Raw genomic sequence first — 12,888 nt, forward strand, 5'->3', positions numbered from 1 at the left:
ACCACTTTTATATTCTCCTTAAATGTTAGAGCTGCTGGGTAATGAGGTCACTCAGTCCAACCTTCTGATTCCACACTGAGCCCCAGAGGGGACCAACGAACTTACTGAAGGTCACACAGCAAGTTCACGGCAGAGCCAGGGCTGAACCCCAGGCCTCCCTGACTCCAGCCTCAAGGACCCTCGCCAAATCCATGAACATGCTCTGACACCTATGCTGGGAAAACACAGGCAAAAGCCACCCTCTTTGTCCTCAACAGGAGCTCTCAGTTGGGTTGGGATCACCACTCTCACATCACATTCTTTTTATGTCTTCATCTCCATGGCCCTCGTCTCCATGACCTACTTATCTTTGGAGAGAGGCAGCTTAGTCCAGAGAAAGGGCTGTAGCACTTATTAGCTGTGTGACCTTGGGTAAGTGGCTTAACCTCTCTGAACCTTGGCTTCCCCATGGTTAAAAGAAGATACTGTTTCCCACCTCCCAGGGCGGCCCCGAATAAGAAGAAGGGACAGAACGGAGGTGAAGGTGCCTAGCAGGGTTCAATAAACATCCGTTCCATTGGTCTTGGGCACAGACCAGTATTGGAAACAGACCTGCTGCAGGAGAAACCCTTTGGCATCATCAGATTTTAAAGGCTGGGAAGTGTTTGAAATCCCCGTGTCATGGGACGACCTGAGGAATGACAGAAACCTGCTGAGTTTTGGCTTGGCTGGGGGGTCTGTAAGCTGGGGGAAGAGCTGGATGGTTTGGGGCAAGAGGTGATATTTTCAGGTGCGGTGGTGGGACGGGGGAGGCAGAGAGGCCTGAGGGACCCCGGGACAGCGAACGACAGAATCTACAGTTTCGCCGTCTGCTGCACAACGCCTTTCTCCTTGGTCTCCCCACAAACCTCCAGGGAAACCTCCTCATAGCTGTTGGAGGTTTGGGGGTTTAATAATTGTGTGCTGAGTTCTGCTTCAAGGGCGGGGCTCAGGCATGAACTGGGCGGCCCAGGATGACTCAGCTCCATTTCACCTAGGGACACTGGGGCTGCCCAGGGCCACCCAGCTTGGAAGTTGGGTCTAGAATTCAAGTCTGTGGGGCTCCCTGCTCTTCAGGATTAGGGGCAGGGGAGGGAATCCAGGAGAGTTGCTGAAATGTGCAAAAAATAGATGGTGACAGACAGACCGACAAGAGTCAGTCTTGACCAGAAGAGGCCTCTCTTTCCTAGTGACCCTGCCCTGGGGGACATCAGTAGATGTTTACTCATCGAGGTCTTGGCTGCACTAAGGTCAAAGGTTGAGGTGGGGTCACACGATGAGCGTGGCTCTGCTCGTGGGAGAGGCCATGGGTCTGAGCAGAGCAGGTGGGCTGTGCTACAGGGCGCTGGGCTGGCCACCTGAGCCCCCAGGGCCTCTGTTCTTTCACACGTAGAATCCATAGGTTGGATGGGGATGGAGCTGACACATTCCAGGCACTTCCTAAACTAATCTTGCTTCATTTGCAAAAAACCTGTTGAGGGAGGAGATTAAAGGATGAAGATACTGAGGTTCAGAGGGGTGAAATGTGTTTCGGATCACAGCTGGAGAGATGCAGAGCTGGGCTTTGAACCCAGGTCTCTTGGTCCCAGAGAGGTTTCAGATTTCATCAGGTGGCTCTGTCAGCTCCGCCCATCCAGCTCTGCTGTGCATAACTGCTTTGGGGGGTCAGGGCTGGGTGGGGCTCCCTGCTGCCCTCTGATCACCCCCATCCACCCCCCGCAACTCCCTACCAGGGGTCAGATTTCAAGATAGTAGCCAGGACTGAGGCCCCTATCTTTTCTTTTTCAGAGTCGCTGAAGCATCACCCCAGGGGCTGTGCAAAACATCTCTCCTGTGATGGTGGGCGCTAGGAATGGGGTGGGCGCTGCTGGGGGCCTCCCCGCCGTGAGCCCCCAGCTGGGCAGGTAGAGCTGCTTCTAGCACTGGCCCCTGTTCCTGTTCCTGGGACTCAGCCCCATGTGACTTTCAAGCCGCAGTCAGTCCTGCCCACCCCGCAGAGGCCTGGGGAGACCCCAGGAATGTTCCAGGAATACTTACAAATATGAAGAAATTGAACACAAACATCAGATACTTCATGCAGCTCAGACAGTCGCCTTCCATGGTGCTCCCCCTACAAAACAGCAAGGCCCTCTCAGCCTTCCCACTGGGGGACCCCATCTGAAAAGATCTCCTGCCCCTCCCTCCTCTCCTCCTCCTTGGGGTGTCCTAGTGGCCAGCCTGCCCTCATAGCCGATGGGGGAAGAGGGCAGCTGATAACAACCTCCTTATCACAGGGCCAGTGCTTCGCCCTGTGAGGCCAGAGTTAGGAGTGAGAACTCGAGAGCTAGCCTGCCCGGGTTCAAGCCCTGTCTCTACCGTTCATTTGCTGTGTGGTCTTGGGCAAATTACTCCACCTCTCTGATTGTTGCTCTCTCCAACTTGAAAATGGAGATTAAAAACAGAAGCTTCCTCCCCAGCAGTGTTGGGAGGATTAACTGAAGTAACGCAGAAATATGCTTAGCAGGTACTCAGTGTGGCAGGTGCTCAGAGGTGTGATGTCATGATGTTACTTGATTGCAGACACGAGCCTCCTATTTGGTAGATGAGACACTAAGGCTCAGGGCCCTGAGGGACTTGCTAAGGTCCTAGAGCGGGATTAGAACCCAGGTCCGACAAACTACCTACTACCCCACATACCCTCCGACTCGAAGGACCTGTCCAGTGAGGAGGGGTGTTGCAGGGAAAGAGCTGCAGGCACCTCCTGGGACCCCAAGCCCCCAGATGCTCCCCCGCCCTGACTACCTCTATCGTGAGACTTAGAGCATCCCACCTCCCCCTGGAGTCTCCCCGTCCCTACCTAAGAGTATGCCCATGGTAGCGGGTCACTGAATACAATTCTATTCAACAAACATTTATTGTGCAACGACTGGATGCCAGGCACTGGGGCTTGAAAACAAGATGTAGCCCTCCCCCATGCCCGGCGGAAGCAGACGGCATCTGCTATTGCAAGTCATCCCTCAAGGTGCACACGTCATGGTCATATTCAATATACAATGTTCAATATTGCTACGCTTTCTTCCTGACAGCCCTGGGGAGAGGATGGGCAGACCCAGGGGGGACCTACCCCTTCCCTTGTTCCAGGCCCCATCCTCCCAGCAGCCAGTGGAGGGCTGAGACTCAGTGGGGAACCATGGGTATTGCGGGCCTGTTTAGCTAGCATCTCTTGGTCCATGCCACGCCCACCAGTTGTTAAACCATTATCCTTGATGGTGGGTCATCCTTGTCTCTTGCATCATGCCCAAGCCCAGGCTCTCTTCCTCCAGAACAGGTCCCCACACCAAGCCACCAGCCCTCCGCCATCTCCTCCATCGCTGACCTTCTAGAAGCAGCAACTAACCTGCATCTAAACATGGCAGTTCCAAGCATGGGCTCTGAAGCCAGACATACCTGGGCTCCAATCCTGGCTCGTCACACCTCTACCTCTGTGTCTTTGGTAAGTGACTTAACATCTTGGGCCGCAGTTTCTTCATCTGAAAGTGGGCATTTAGGACCTGCATCCTGGCGTGTTGTGAGGATTAAATGAGACGTCCTATGGCAGGGCTCTCCACGGCACCTGGCTCAGAGTGGAGTGAACAGCTCTTACTAGGAACACACCTAACTTTACAGTCATAGGTGACTCACTGGGCTATCATTGCCCATGAGATCAGGACCCCAGGACAAAGACTTGCACCCTAGGCACGGCGTGCTGACCCCTCTCCCTTGGGCACTTGGCTGATGCAACTCCATACATCTGCTGAGACCCTGTCGTCCTTGGAAAGGGGGAAGAGGACAGGAAAGAACATTCGTTGAGTACCGACTCTTTGCCAGCCACGCTCCAGCTCCATGAAGTGACTGTCCTGAATCTTTCAACAACCGCATGAGGCAGGAAGCACTGTGCCCATTTTACAGATGAGGACACTGAGCCTCAGGGAGGTGAAGGTGCCCAACATCCTGGAGCTTGTAAGCATGCCCCTCAGCTCCCTTCAGATCCTGTGCTCCACCTGGTCCAGGGACCACTGTTCAGGCAGACAGCAGGGCAGAAGGAGCACTGGACTGGGAGTCTGGAGTCCGAGGCTCCAGCTCCGCGAGTCACTTCCTCTCTCTGGCCTCAGTGTCTTCATCTGCAATGGATGGAGATGGAGTTTGATGGGCTGTCAGCTCCTGCCATCAGGCTCTGACTTGGGTGGGCTTTTAGCGGGCAGGAGGGGCAGCCCCAGTGAGATGCTGAGAAGTCTGCAGGGGGGCCAGGCTCTGGGGCCCCCTCCTCTGCCTACCCAGGCAAAGCTGTTCTCCAGGGTCTGATCCGGCTTCAGCTGGCTCTGGCTCTCTGGCGTTTAAGGGGCATAATAAATATGGCAGCTCATAAACGGGCTACCTGTATTTATTATGTACCACATTCATTAGAGATTACATCTAATGGGTGGCTTATGGAGTGCTGGGCTCCCAGACGAGTGCAATAAAAGGGGATATGTCTCCTGGGAAGAGCCTCTGACAACCTCAAAGGTGAAGCAGTAGAAAAAGAGATGATGTGAGCTGGAGGGTGGATGGAGATAGGGAAGCCCAGGCGTCAGCTCCAGGGCAGGGTGCAGAGTGGACAGAGGGCTTTGCAGCCTGACAGAGGATCACATCCCAGTTGCTTAGCTGGTGGCCTGGGGCACGTTCTTGAACTGCATACATCCAAGTTTCTTTTCTTTAAAATTAGTATAAAAAATAATGCCTTTCTCATACTGTATGGAAAGTACTGAGAACAGAGCTTGGCGTGTGGTAGCTGATAGCAGCAACAGCGAGTAGCAGCTGGCTGCCCTTGAGTTCTTACTATGTGACGAGGAACATGCACAATCTCATCGAATCCTCGTAAGGCTCCTGGATTTAGGTAATGTCATTTCCCTTTGTTCAGGCGAGGGAACTGAGCTTCAGAGAGATGGAATCACTTGTCTTAGGTCACACAGCATAGAAGTGCCTGAACCAGGATTTGAACCCATGTCTGTCTTAATCCGGAGCCACATCATCATTTTCAATGAATGCTAATTCCCTCGCCCCATTCATCCATTTTCCTCCAAAATTCAGGCTCGTCTTCACACCTCTTATGCCATTTTATTTCCCAGTGGCCAGAGAGACGGCCTCCTGCGTCATCGCCCACGGCCCGGCTAAAATCAAAAGACCAACTACTGCCAGCTCCACCAGCCACAGGGGCTCCTGAATGTGGGGACACACCTCCACGGCCAATTGGCCAGACAAAAGTGACAGACACATGGTACCTCCAATCGCTGCCTGAATCTGGGTGTTGGCTCCACCTACCCACGGAGCCTTTTGGACGCTAAGCCCATCACCACGCAGTGCCCTAATTTACTTATAAGGAGAGTAGAACATAGTCTCTGCAAGGCGGATTGAGAAGAAACTGCAGACCATGGAGGTACAAAGGCTTGGCTGTTCCTCAAAAAAGATGTTCGAAAGGCACTTATGAAGGAGACGGAGGGGGCGGATCTCTGCTAAATGGAAAGGCCATGCCCTCCCTGGGGCCAGGGGTGAAAGGCCCACTGAGGTTTCCCCATTCCACGGGGCCCACAGGGTCCTGGAGCGGAGGGTGGCAGTGACAGTGGGGCTGCAGGGTCACACGGGTCCTGGCTCCACCTCCTTCTAGCCCCGGGGCCAGTGGACAAATCACGTAAGCTCTCTGGGCCTTTGCTTTCGTGTCTGCAGAATGGGGCCAGGAATGCTGAGCTGCTCAGGAAATCAGAGGACTGAGGATTAAATGATAAATAACGTATGTAGGGCTTCTCACGCCAGGCCTGACACACGGCGGTTCCTCCCCGCCCCTCCTTGCCCTGCTTTCTCAGACCCTGAGAGGGAAGGACTCTGATCCGGAGGATTTCTGCTCAGGGAGGAGGAGTGCGGTCAGTGGTTTTCATACTGGGTTCCCCGAGGCTAGCAATCTCCTAAAGCCATTTTCAGGATTTCAAGTAACACCTCACAAATCATCCCCTCCGCACCGCCTGGCTCAAGGGGCAAGTGTCTTGGGTTTTGGAGCCATTAAACCACTCCAGGGTGGGAACCCTATTTGTCATGTTGTTCAGAAGCTCTAACTGCTAGGTATGTATGACTCGGCAGTAAATGAACTAGGGAGAAAGGTATACTTCGTAAATGATGACTTGGTAAAGGCAGTGCTGTTTGACCGATAAAATCCTTTAAATCTTTTTTTTTTTTTTTTCCTGCAGTACGCGGGCCTCTCACTGTTGCGGCCTCTCCCGTTGCGGAGCACAGGCTCCGCACGCACAGGCTCAGCGGCCATGGCTCAAGGGCCCAGCCGCTCCGCGGCATGTGGGATCTTCCCGGACCGGGGCACGAACCCGCGTCCCCTGCATCGGCAGGTGGACTCCCAACCACTGCGCCACCAGGGAAGCCCCAATCCTTTAAATCTTGAGGCCCAGAGAGAGGAAATGGAGGAGTCAGCATCACAGGCAAACTTGCCCTCATGCGAATTCAAATCCCACAGGTGCAGGGAAAGCATGCTGGGAAAGCAGTTCAGGTGCTGAGGGTCCAGCTGCCCTTCCATGTGGGCGCCTGCCCCAGGGTGATCCTGGGTGGGAGCCGTGGACTTGCTGTCACGGCTCTCATGGTCTCGAGACACCTGTGCCCTTCACAGCAACCCCCCCACCCCCGCCCCTGCCCTCTGAGGGTTGGTGCTTACAGATGGCTGCTTTATCATTCAGCGTGACCCCCGGATGCCACTGACTGTTTCATGTATAACAAAGCCAGGTGTTTAAGGGCTTTAAGGGGAACTTTTACGTGACACTACTGTTTGTGTAAGCTCTGATTTAGAATCCAGCCCTTGTATAACTTATGTCACCAGCATTTCAATAAAAGAAGTTCTTGGCCATGAAAAGGTAGAGCAGCACTGATCTGGCCCAACACCCTCACCATGGAAATGGGAAAACCAAGGCTGTGAAAGGGAAGGGGAGAGTGGCCAAGTTACAAAACCAATTAGGGATCTGGGCCTGGAGACGTGTTTCTTTTTTTTTTTTTTTTTTTTTTTTGCGGTATGCAGGCCTCTCACTGTTGTGGCCTCTCCCGTTGCGGAGCACAGGCTCCGGACGCGCAGGCTCAGCGGCCATGGTTCACGGGCCCAGCCGCTCCGCGGCATGTGGGATCTTCCTGGACCGGGGCGCAAACCTGCGTCCCCTGCATCGGCAGGCGGACTCTCAACCACTGCGCCACCAGGGAAGCCCTGGAGCCCTGTTTCTTGAAGCCCAGGCCATTGCCCGGTAGCTACTCTCCACACTCAATATTTTACTTATTTATTTTGGTAGCACACACCTTCCCTTGTTAGAATGTATGCTTAGAAAGGCATGGACTTGGGCTTCCCTGGTGGCGCAGTGGTTGAGAGTCCGCCTGCTGATGCAGGGGACACGGGTTCGTGCCCCGGTCCGGGAAGACCCCACATGCCGTGGAGCGGCTGGGCCCATAAGCCATGGCCGCTGAGCCTGCGCGTCCGGAGCCTGTGCTCCGCAACGGGAGAGGCCGCAACAGTGAGAGGCCCACGTACCAAAAAAAAAAAAAAAGAAAAAAAAAAGAAAAAAAAAGAAAGGCATGGACTTGCTTTGTTCACTGCCGTATTCTTAGTGTCTAGAGCAGTGCCTGGCACATGTGGGTCCTCAATTCCTATGTCTGAATGAATGAATAAATGCAGGAAGAGTGGGAAAAGAGAAAACAGACACAGAACAGTAGAGACTCAGCAAATCAGAGAAACAGACAAAGTCGGAAAGATGGAGAAAGACTGAAGGAGAGAGACAGGGAAAGAGACAGAAGAAGAGATACGGGAAGGGACAGACAGACAGACTGAGAAAGGTCTGCTGGGGAGAGAGGATGGTATCAGGGGATGGCACAGGGGTGCACAGGGACGGGGAAGGGGGGAGCAATTGCTGACTTGTCACCTGGGCAGTTCTGATGTCAGCGGGACAGTCTCTTGTTCAGAGGGTTTCCTGTATATTTCCGTTATTGGCCCAGCTTGTCCTGTAAGAGAGAATATTCAATTATTCTAGAAAGGCTATAAGGAGCAGCCCCATTCAAGAAGCTGCTTATGGGGCTTCCCTGGTGGCGCAGTGGTTGAGAGTCCGCCTGCCGATGCAGGGGACGCGGGTTCGTGTCCCGGTCAGGGAAGATCCCTCATTCAGCGGAGCGGCTGGGCCCGTGAGCCATGGCCGCTGAGCCTGCGCGTCCGGAGTCTGTGCTCCGCGGTGGGAGAGGCTGCAACGGTGAGAGGTCCGCGTACCGCTAAAAAAAAAAAGAAGCTGCTTATGAACACCCGATCCCCCTTCGGACACGCACGTTCTGGGCCAGTGCCTTGCTGATCTGGGCCCGTTAGCGCTAATGAAAAGCTCTCAGCACCTGGGGCACTCCAGCTGGGGAGGCCCGCACTCCATGCCCGCCTTCTGCCCAGATGGCAGCTCCCGGGTGCCCTTGCTGGGGCCGCATGGGGAACCACATCTTCAAGAGACTTGGGGTTTCTGGCATGGGCTTCAGCTATGCTGACACGCTACTGCATGTGGCTGATGAACGGGGAGAAGAGGGTGGGTGTGGTGGCCCATACAACTGGATGCCCCCTGGATGCCACCTGGGCGTCTGCACTGATGCCTCAGCAGAGAGAGTGCTGGCAGAGCGCCGTAAATCAAACACCCGCCCCAGAAACTCTGACTCCCAGGGGAGAGAAATTTGATTCTGGAAAGTGTGCCTTAGGCTTTGCATAAGGATTTGCCAGAAGGCTCCTTTCCTCCTTTCCACTGCCAGCTCCCAGCAGTGGGAATGGGGGTGTGATTTCAGCAGTCAAACGGGCCCAGATGGAGACGCCTGTTCTGTCACATGTGTGGGGAATTCCATAGCCGGCTGCTGCTCAAACACTGGGCTAGAGGACATTTCCAGGGAAAACCTGAGGTCTGGGGGAGCTTGGGCTGCAGTGGGCCTTCCCATGGGCAGGAAGGGGGAATTTCTGCATCTTGGGTACCTGTTCAGATTTCTTCCCATTACCATCAGTGGTGGGGATGAGGGGCGGTAGGTGAAAGAGTCCTCTCCCTCCCTCCCTCCATCCCTCCATCCTTCCCTCCATCCCTCCATCCATCCATCCACCCATCTGCTCAGCAACTCCTACCTTGCGCTGGGTGCTGTGTTAGGAAATGGAGATACAAACAAGCACGAACTCAACACTTGGGTGGCAGTGGGGGTAGGAGATTGGGGGAGGCAAGGGAAGGGATGATAATAGGGCTGGGGGCCCACAGGAAGGAGGACAAACTCTCCACTGGTGTAACTCCACTGGTGTAACTTCACTGGGGGCAGTTAGGGAGTTTTCACCGGGAAGGGGACAGTGCAGGGGAGTAAGTTTTGAGGGAGTGTAGATGTGGGGATGGGCAGAGGTGGGGAAAGGCAGGAGAAGGGGCCCCCTGAGAGCTCTCTGAGGCTCCAGGAACTGGTACCCCACTCCCGTTTAGCCTAAACAGACACACGTGGCAAGTCTTCAGCTGCCTGCCTTGGTATCTGCTGTATGGCTTTGGGCTGTATGCTTACATGCATGAGCTCATTAAATGCCAGGAGCAACCTAGGAAGTAGATATCATACCATCACCTCCATTTTACAATGGGGAAACCGAGACCTGGAGAAGGAAGTGACTTGTCCATCATCACACAGCTAGTAAGTGATGGACCACGAATCCACACCCAGCAGTCAGAATCAAAGCCAGCTTTCATGGAAAGGGCTGCATTCACTCCCATGATTATGGTGAATCCTCAAGACAGATCTGCAGGGTGGACTATTGCCCCATTTTATGGAAGGAAACTGAGGCTTAACTGTGGCAAAGCGGCTGCACCCTCTTGAGATCCGAGGCTCTTTCTAAAACTCCAGGCGAGATGTTAGAAAAACTGTGTTGGGGGCCAGGAGTGGGGAAGAGGGCAGAAGCCCAGCTGCATCTGAACAGTGACAGATCCCCTGAAATTGACCCCCGGGGGTGTGGAGAAGGGAGGACACTGTCACTACCAGGCAGGACACTGCCACCTGGGTGGACATCTCGGGGGAGAAGCCCCCGGGGTCTAGGCAAGGCCCAAGGAGCTCTGGGCTGGAACTCTATCCAGGGATGGTTCACAGGGCAAGATGAAGCCAACTCAGGGTCCTTCCTAGAGCTCGGGTTTCTGTGGCCTAAGGAATGGAAGCCCCAATGTCTAGTTCAGGAGATGCACCCCACACCCAGCCCCAGGGCTCAGGGAAGCAGGGAGGGGGTCATAGTTTTCTCTTATCCCCGTTCTTCCCCTGCCCCGTCCCAGCCCTGGTGCCCCCAAAGCACCATCCTCTGCCCAGCATCTCAGGCTGGTGGTCATCTTGAGTGTGACACAAACCACCTTCCTCTGGACACTGAGGCTGGGATGAGAGGCCTGGGTGATGCAGAAGACTCACCCGGGGGCGGGGAGGAGGTGCTGAGCTCCGTGTGAATCTCCAGCGTCTCTTCACCTCCGCTTCGCCAGGATGCCCCCTCCCTGATTGTTTTCTCACCCAGTGAAGATCTACACTAAGGGGAAGCTGGGAAAGGATGGCCTGGGAGATGCCTGCCTGCTCAGCCATCAGCACTGCTTCTGCACAGTCTGGGACGGCACCTGCCTTGGCCAGCACCCTGGAGACCTTCAGAAAATCACTACTCTCCCTGAGACGCTAGGTGCTCCTATGAAAACTGTGATTCTCAGTTTTGAAGCCAAAGGTGGTTGTAAGAATTCATGAAATGAAGTGATATGATGTGAAAACTCTTGGGAAACACTTGGAAACACTGTTCCCGTGGGGAGCTATTATTATCTGCATCCTCATATATTGAAAATAGGTGGATGCCCAAACCATGTTCACTGGTTATCAGTGGAGGCGGGCGTGGGGCAGACCATGGACATCTGGCTTGGTCAGGATGGATATAAATATCTTTCCTTTAAATGGCCCCAAAGTCAAATTAGTTGCTCCAATTTTGTGATAATTGAGCCTAATAGTAACTAGTAGTATTGAGCGTTTACCATGCACCAGACTCTGCTAAGCGTTTCTCCTGCATCCTCTTATTTACTCTTCACCTAGGAGGTAGGTATCATTATTATCCCATTTTACAGATGAGGAAACTGAGGCTCAGTGCATATAATTAACTGGCCTGGATTCATTCATATGGTTAGTAAGACCACCTGGCCATGAATCAGGCCTAAGTCTGCTAGACTCCAAACCAGAGCACCTGATAAGACATTGATCCATGGACGTGGCACAAGAGAGAGGACGCCAGAAAGAGGGGGCGCTATGCCCCAGTCTCCAAAGTTTCCAACCCAGTGCTGCTCTGCCCTGAATCAGGCGACCAGGCAGTGTCCCAGTGAGCTGGCTAGCATCCTCCCCCATGCCAGCTGGAGGACTTTGGGGGATGACCCCATCCTGCCATCCCTTGACAGATGGGAGTCCTGAGGCCCAGAGAGGGGCAGAGACGGTGTGAGGTCACGCAGCACTGCTGCATTCTCCTCTGCAGGCCCCTGCCTGGGCCAGACAGCTTTATTAATCCTGTCAATCCCACTGCCCCAGATGGCGGCTCAGTCCCATCTGCATAGAGCAGGCCCAGGAGGGGTTCTCTGATTAAGAAGAACAGCTCAGTTCATAAATCACTCCTTTTACTTTCACCGCCCCCAGGCCCCGGGCATGCTTTCTGGAGAGAGAGAAAAGAAGGCAGGTGGACGGGGTGATGGAGAAGCCCCCATCGGAGGAAGCAAATGTAGACCTGGGCTGGAGGGAGCCGAGAAACGTCTTGTCTGCACTCTGGCCAGGTGAGGGCGCTGTGGTGCAGGGAAGAGCCTCAGGGGGTCCCAGGGGAGCGGCCTCACCTGGGTCCCAACCAGTACCGGCTCTGCCCCCAACAAGCTGTGAGACGTGGGCCAGCTTCCTCACCACCTGCGCCTCCATCTCTCCATCTGTGAGATGGGCATTCTCAGATCTAACTCCCAGGGTCACTGCGTGGATGGAGAGATGGTGTAGGAAAAAGCACTTGAGCGGCTGTACGTCCAGTCCCTTCCTTCCTGTGCACGCCAGGCACCTGCTAGTGCCAGCACCGGGCTGGGTCCAAGGCACGGAGACCAGCGGCTTCCCTCCCTCAAGGACACACTAGAGCCTACTGAGAATGAATAACCCGGTGCTCAAAGAGGAGTGTGAGCAGACACCTCAACCAAGGGCGTGCCGGGCAGGAAGGGAAACAAGTGCCGACTGCCTGGTGGGGCTGCAGGGGGAGCCTAGAAGCTGGGGGGCCTGTGTGTGGAGGACAGGGCAGGGACCGACATTTACTGAGCCTCAGTGAGTACTGCAAGCCATTGTGTTATGGGCATTTACCTATAATGATCCTCCAAAGAGATCTGCAACTTATCAGTAGATAAATCACCATCGTTCCCTTTTACAGAAAAGGAAAGTAAGTCTCCAAGGGGCTAGGAAGGCCCCAGAGCCAGAACTGACCCAGGTTTGCCTGACTCGAAGACGCAAGAGTTCCTTCATCAGGACTTGGCGCTGAGGCGTGTCAGAAGAACGATGATTCTTGTCATCAGGTTCCGAGCTGAGCGGGGGGGGGGGGGGGGGGGCTGGGGGGGGAGGGAGAACTTATTTGGAGCTGGCGGTGCCTGCTGGGCCTCGTCCCAAGATACACGGTCTCATAAACAAGCAATTGGCCCGAAATCCTGGCGCGCCTGGTGATAGCACGGACACGGCGACATGGACACAGCTGATGGGGGATAACATCTAATTAGGCTCCTGGGGGCAGAGCCTGTGGTGGATGTAGCGGATCCTAAGTGACAGCCTTCCCCGGCCTCCACACTGGAAGCAGAG

At 54.5% G+C, this 12,888-nt stretch overlaps 1 protein-coding gene across 4 annotated transcripts in view; it reads right to left on the minus strand.

Annotated features, from left to right (window-relative positions):
* The window catches only part of TSPAN18 (tetraspanin 18), a 182,893-nt gene that overhangs the window by 18,702 nt on the left and 151,303 nt on the right, over positions 1-12,888 (minus strand). For 2 of the 4 annotated variants that reach the window (XM_060159346.1, XM_060159348.1), the window contains one exon: positions 2,056-2,128. In XM_060159346.1, the coding sequence (XP_060015329.1) occupies positions 2,056-2,118 (63 nt within the window). In that variant the 5' untranslated portion in view covers positions 2,119-2,128. Of the gene's footprint in view, positions 1-2,055; positions 2,129-3,444; positions 3,547-7,967; positions 8,047-12,888 lie in introns of those variants that run through there. The other 2 variants (XM_060159345.1, XM_060159347.1) reach the window with 2 other exon arrangements.

Source organism: Lagenorhynchus albirostris, chromosome 9 (assembly GCF_949774975.1).
Source record: "Lagenorhynchus albirostris chromosome 9, mLagAlb1.1, whole genome shotgun sequence".
Classification (NCBI taxonomy): Eukaryota; Metazoa; Chordata; class Mammalia; order Artiodactyla; family Delphinidae; genus Lagenorhynchus; species Lagenorhynchus albirostris.